General features: G+C 31.4%; 1 protein-coding gene and 1 pseudogene across 1 annotated transcript; one reads left to right on the top strand and one right to left on the bottom strand.

The window, feature by feature from the left end:
* Positions 1-309: 309 nt before the first annotated feature.
* LOC139481114 (QRFP-like peptide receptor) lies at positions 310-2642 on the top strand. Its single transcript, XM_071264221.1, has one exon. The coding sequence runs from the start codon at positions 433-435 to the stop codon at positions 1390-1392; it is 960 nt and encodes a 319-aa protein (XP_071120322.1). The 5' UTR covers positions 310-432; the 3' UTR covers positions 1393-2642.
* Positions 2643-3649: 1007 nt separating this feature from the next.
* On the bottom strand, positions 3650-5234 carry LOC139481115 (collagen alpha-1(X) chain-like; annotated as a pseudogene).
* Between the last annotated feature and the right edge of the window lie 2188 nt (positions 5235-7422).

Genomic DNA, 7422 nt, shown 5'->3' with positions numbered 1-7422 from the left:
CTTTCATCTTCTTACGCCTAACAAGGTTTTTTTTCTCAAAAGCTGAGAATTGAAAAGAGTTGACGATTGAATTTCGAAGAACATATATATACTACAGCGGACATCAAAGTAAGACAGAACTAAGATCTAGATATACATATTTATTAAAGTAATGATAAATATATCTCAGGTTTTTTTTTTCGTTTCTATGTAGAAAATAAATTAGAATTGTAGTAATTTCATGAACATCAAAATGATTAACTTATGCATGCACATAGATTTAGACAGACTTATATAAATAATTTTCTTTCATACAGATTCGAGATTTAAAGATAATATCATATACATATGACCATCGACTTACTTTTATTTATAAGAAATTCACTAGGTGCAAAAATTGAAACATACAAACAAACATGAACTTATTGGGTTTTTATTTTTTCGTTTGAATTAATGGAATCGAATTACTCATTGAGGAACATTTGCGTTACTGAAAACACTTCAACAGAAAATTTCCAAGTACGCTACGGTAGAGCCGGGCGGTCGCTACAAACTGTTATAATATTTTGGATAATATCGCTTTTTGGAATCATCGGAAATGGGATAACATTGATTGTTTTGTTCAAAAGAAAACTTTGGACTTCAGTTAACATTCTTATTATGATTATGTCGGTGTCCGATTCCCTCGCACGTCCGTTTATCACTAGTACGCAAACACAGAAATTCCTGGGCAAAGACATTAATTGGCTGACAACTCTGGTAAGAGATATTTTTACAACAAGTAGCTGCATCAGTGCAATGATAATTGGGATGGAAAGAAGTTTTGCCATACGAAATCCTTTCAAATTCAAGGAAACATGGAAGATCAATCTAACGGTGAAACTATATGTTGTCATACAAGTCATGATGGTAATAATTGTTATTGTTAAACACGTGTATACAGAGGTTGATGACCCGTTCTACGATAAATACTTGTATGTGCCGTATTATATACTAATTCGTGGAATTCCTTTCTCTGTTATTTTGGTAACGAACATACTTCTTGTTTGTGGACTGGTAAAAAATAACCAAATTTTGAGCAAGATGACAAATGAAAAATTGGAAAGGGAGAGAATGCGACAAGAAGTAGCCATCACAAGAATGGTAATGACTGTAACCAGTGTATACTTCGTCTGCATGGTACCAGGTCGTTTATTAGCTGGTGTAATTAAGGCCGGTTTGTTGCGCGATGAACGTCAGTATATATATTTAATCGTCACTTACCTAGAACTTTCAAATTTTTCAGTGAATACTATTATTTATACAATGACAAGTTCTTTTTTCAGAGAAGGTTACAGGGAGCTTATTGTTTCATGCTTTTGTCGTAGGTGTAGACAAGGGTCATCCGAAAGTCCGATTGAAAAATCTACATAATGGACTTTTCGACGCTCGTTATCATTTTTCGTTCTTTTTCGACTAGAAGATAAAGTATGCTAGTAATTTTTATCATTTAATTCTGTCAATATTCAATTTGCATTGACTCAATGATTAATGGTTAAAACTAGGCGTGTAATATTTGCTACTGGATAACAAAAAAACAGCGATCTTTTTTTTTCTATTAAAATAAAAGATAATTATATATATGATCCGTTGTCCATTTTTTTTATACTATTCTCCGATATTTATTGAATATTTCATATCTTTTACATTACCCGAGTTTAATATTCGAGAAGTGGGGACGGTGCAGGTTTAGTGTAATGTTTTCAAAACAAAAACGGACGATGAGATATTTCAAAGCAATTTATTGAAGAAAAAAATTGTGTAAAGTAATCTCCATCGACTGCTGTGGAAAAAAAAACCATGACATTCGAAATGTTGAATAAAACTTGAAAAGGGATCGAGGTAAAATTGACATTTTTTGTTGTTTTGTTCTAAGTTCTCTGAATAAAAGAAAATTAATTAGATATAATAAATTGTGGATGAGTGCCAATAAGACAACTATACATCCAAGTCACAATGAATTCATTTTAAAATAATTCAACTAATTTTTAATTGAATGTATGTGGTATTCGGAATTCCGTGTCAACTGTTTGAATTCAAGGTAATCCCTGTTTAATAATCAAGAATTTTCACTTAAATTCCGATTTTGAATATATTTTTTTCTGTAACTCTTACAAGTCTATTTATGTTTGTTTTATAATCAAATCCGGTCGTGATGTATGCTTTATTAGTAGAGCTTTAACTCAAGACAAAAGGTAGTACTGCCGGACACTGCAAACGACTTAATCCTGTGATAAACTAGATCACATTTTTGAATGAACATTCAAATCATCTCTTTTTGTTTATTCTTAAGCATGGTTCATTATTATTATACAACATACTATTTGAGTCTTTTATTTGTATGTCTTCTTTAATCTGGGCTGTATAAAGTGTTCATTTATCATGTTTATCATTAATTCAAAATCGCCTACTATAATCGTATATGCTTTCATTGAGAAAAAGTACAATGAACAGTATATGGGCACCTTTTTACACTGACTATGAGACTAAAAGTAAAAGTTTGCGAGAGTGTTCTTGTTTTGTCGTGTAATATATTGTGTGTTCTGTATATGAACTGATCATGTATCATTGTGTTTATAGTTTTTACTTAGTTCAGAAGTTATAACAGATATATTAAACTGTCAGGAAAGCCTTTCTTTTACTCTGTAATTGCCATTTCTTTTCTTTATAATAATAAAAATAGAAGTATTTTTTAGTTATATTTTATGATGACATCATGTAAATGAAATAGAGTTTTCATGTACCCGTTTAAAAGATATAAGATGTGGTATTAGAGCCAATGAGACTCTCCATCCAAGTTACAATTTATAAAAGTACACCATCACAGGTACGGTCTTCAACACGGAGCCTTGGCTCACACCAAACAGAAATCTATGAAGGGCCCCAAAAATTACTAGTGTAAAACCATTTCAATGGGAAAACCAACGAGCTAATCTATATAAAAAACGAGAAACCCTTATGAACCACATCAAATTACGTCATATTAACACAGGTAAATGAAGATGATTTGGTTGTTTAGTATACTTCTTTTTCTTCTCTCTGTATAATCTTCCGTTTAGGAATACCAAGATATTTCTTATATATCAATAAAACTATTCTAAAACTTAGTACATGTAAGGTGTATATCAACAAAAGCTGTTTTCTTACATCAATCAATCCATTCATTTCATGATTGATTAAGATGATCTACGAATATAGAAACAACACAAATTAAATTTCGAGTACTCTGAGATGTTATGCTGCGTGTAAATTGTGTTTTACAAAAAAAAATCATGCGCAGTATTGATTTGATGCGATGATTCCCGTTTAAAGTTATTTTTATAGTTTGTTTTTTGGACTTTGAAAAATATTTGTCTCATTGGCAATCATAGTTACTACAACTTTCTTATGTCAATATAATCACGCGAATGTTCTACTGAACATGTGTGCGTTATGTCTTTATGGTCCTGGTTTTTTTTGTTGGACAAAATATGCCTTACAAACTTGCCATTATAAGTCCGGGCAAGGTGAAGTGTTTTAAGTTTTGAAAAGGGGTAAAAAAAAATAGAAAAAAAATATTGGGTTATCTTTTAACTTGTATACATTGTTAATTATATAAACAGAGTCTGAAAATAAAAAAAATATGCTGTTAGAATTGAGAATACTAATTTAAACGTGCTCCTAATTTATGACTCGGCATTATATTCGTACATATCGATGCAATAATATCATACTATGAACAATAGAATATCAGTAATTAGATTAACAGTGTTTCGAAAATGAAGCTCTACAGTTCGTTACTGATCAGAACTCCGAGAAAGGATGATTGTGGGTAATTGTCGACTTCTAAAACTGTGAGTGGTCCTAAGCCCTGTCGTTCTAATGAAAGCGTGGTCATTCTTTTCCATTCTACCCAAAGCTGTCATTGACGCTGATTGATATCCGCCATTTGTATCTGTATTTCCGGTTGAAGATATTACATTGTTCTCTATGACCAGTTCGGCTATTATATATCCTGTTGTTTCTGTTGAGACGGTTCAGGAGAAAAGGTAAATACCACTTTTTGGAGCTACAAAAATTCCACTGTTTTGATTGTAATGATGACCTTTGTTAATAACTAGCTCCTCAAAAACCACAGTGGAATCTTTTTGTAGATCGAATCTTCGGTTCTTTATTATTGCATAGAACATCACTGGCTCTGAAAATTAGGTTATATGTATTGAACCGGTTGATTATTCTAATCATTCTTGTTTATTTTTCTATAAAAATAAAATAAAATACGTGGTATGATGAAATGATAAAAAAAAATACGTGGTATGATTAAATGATGAAACAAAACTGAAAAATAAAACAGTAGACACTCAGAAAATAAAAAAAATAATGAATGAATAAAAAAAATGGCCATTGCTAATAATCTAATCATAAAAAAGATGAAAGTTGTACAAATAGCTATACTTTTCTCTATGAAATGTGTGTAATTTGCATTCAAGGATAAGTTTTCAATTTTAGAATTATTGTTTGAATATGGGCAAGGGAGTGGAAACATTTTCGATCAAACAAAAAAGTGTCTCCTTAGTTTGACATTCGAAATTTACCATGATCATCATTTCTTGGATGATGACACATGTACACCAAGCATAGTTTATGCAATGTTGCATCACTTGAGTTTTATTATTGATGTCTCTTATTGCGTCATTCCTAAATATGTATACTCTTACGATTAGACTAAGGGAGCAACCAGTTAACCTTTAAAAAAGGGGTTTTGGTTTTTTGTTCAAGTCAAAATTTCTTTTTTTGACGTTATCTCTCAAATTATTTTTCACAAACACTATAAGGTATGGTGAAAATCTGGATTCAGAAGATATTTTTTTGTCATCTGCTTTATCACAATAATATTTTATGAAGAACCCCACCTTTTTTTAAGATAAATGGTCATACCATAATTTTGCAAAAAAAATATGTACGAGCTCATTATTATATTTATTTTACAAAGACTAGATATATAATAACATACCTTTTTTTATAATCTTCACACAGATTATGCAACATATTGTCATATTTTTGTAGACCTCTTTCCAGAGCTGATATTCTTTCATCTTGCAAGTGTTGCGTCGATGTAATATTGCTTTGTAACGACAAGCAAACAGCCAGAAAATTTCCCAAAATCAGGAATAATAACACGAAGTTCTTCATTCCTATCAGCTTTTAAAAAAAAAAGGTGAGTAGAATTGTGTTGGTTTAATGTATTTCAGTGGCGTATTTATTAGTTAGTATATATTGTATATTTGTAGACCGCTTCCTTCCGACATGAACATATGTTCATTTGTCAAAACACTACATTTTTTTAAAAACTGTCATTTACAGTAAAGTATGTTCAGAAGCAAGAACAAAGATTAGAGATATTCATGAGCTGTTACGGCAATTTATGCAATTACCGCACATCAAATATTAGAATGTGCAAACATGAATATCATATATACACTTGTTTGGCTTTATTAATATTTTGATATGAGCGTCACTGATGAGTCTTATGTAGACGAAACGCGCGTCTGGCGTACCAAATTATCATCCTGGTACCTTTGATAACTATTTACACCACTGGGTCGATGCCACTGCTGGTGGACGTTTCATCCCCGAGGGTATCACCAACCAATAGTCAACATTTCGGTTTTGGCATGAATATCAATAATGTGGTCATTTTTATAAATTTCCTTTTTACACAACTTTAAATTTTTCGAAATACTAAGGATTTTCTTATCCCAGGCATAGATTACCTTAGCCGTATTTGGCACAACCTTTTGGAATTTCGGATCCTCAATGCTCTTCAACTTTGTACTTGTTTGGCTTTATTAATATTTTGATATGAGCGTCACTGATGAGTCTTATGTAGACGAAACACGCGTCTGGCGTACTAAATTATAATCCTGGTACCTTTGATAACTATTGAAGACTTTTTGTACGCTTCAGAATGATTAAAAATATACCCAAAAAAATATTGTCGCTCGAAAAGTGTGTGTGCATGTAATTTATATTATTGAAGAAATCACAGATGTCCAATACAAGGGAAGATATAATAATCTTCCTAATCTTTGATAGTCATCAATGACCTAACGAATCAGGTCAAAGTAAGGTCTTCAACATGTAGTCTTCGCTCACAACGGACAGCAATCTATAATGGGATCCTAAAAATACTCCATATAAGTTATCTAGATATGAAAAGTTCACTATGAGAAATTGTATAGTCATCTCAATTGGCTTAAACATTTGTCATGAACCGACAATCTCTATCGATTTATTTGTGATCGTCAATACTGTACCTTTGCAATCCTTCATTAAAATTTTGAAATATACGATGAACAAAGTTACGCAATTTTGAGGATAATTGAGTAGCTAAGTACATCTATCAATTTACCCAATATATAAATATATTGACGTTGTTAAAATATCTTCGAGTAATTAACCATTGGAACGTGCATACTATTCGTACGATGACTTATTAGAAAGAAACATTACACGTGTGTGTCCTTGAATCAAAGTATAAAAGGTGAAAACATCGACGGGAACTTTTCATACGAACCTATTAATCATGACTATACAGACGGGAAGTCATTATGTCAACCTTTTGTTAATGCATATTTTGATTGAAAACAGCCTTCAGTATACTAAAAGAGTGGCGAACGATACCAGATGGACATTCAACATTACTTCGACAGATACTTGTAGTAAGGACATAATTCTGTATTATACAGCTAATATCTAATAGACATTGACGAAACGTAAATATGCATACCATCATTTCCTTTTTATTCATATGCATTCCCTTTCGAAAGCCTTAAAAATCTCATTTTCTGTACAACCTTATAATGAATGAATATTACTCCACACTTACATCATAATAACTGTAACTTATTAGAAGATAGAGGGACAAACACTATCCACAAAACTCAAAAACGAACCTCAACATAGTTAATTCAGTATTCTAGCGGCTTACTGGTGTGCTTATATGTATCTTTTAAAATAAAAAAAGCTATACATTTCTGTCGGGAGGAAAAACACGTCAACAAATCCGAATTAATTTTGAGCTAATATCTAAAATTTCTACCTCATTCTACAAAAAAAAAGTAGCACATGAAGGTATAATTTTTATTACATATTAAATTTTAAAATAGCCTATTTGCAAATTTTCATCAAAATGTCATTATGGGATTCAAAACTGTATGTATCGTATGCCCTTAAAGCCCTCTTTTTTCTTCCCATTTGTCCTGTTCAAGAACATTCGATGATGAATTGGCCTCCAATGTTATTTTACTGTTCATGCTACTAATTTGGATATTCCATCATAAAAAAGAACGAAAATATAACAAAAAGAGAAATCAAACGTAATCAAGGTAGAACGGTCCAAGACAAGTCAATCAAACAAATATA

The sequence above is a fragment of the Mytilus edulis genome, chromosome 7 (assembly GCF_963676685.1).
Source record: "Mytilus edulis chromosome 7, xbMytEdul2.2, whole genome shotgun sequence".
Lineage (NCBI taxonomy): Eukaryota > Metazoa > Mollusca > Bivalvia > Mytilida > Mytilidae > Mytilus > Mytilus edulis.
This window is presented reverse-complemented; position numbering and strand designations above follow the sequence as displayed.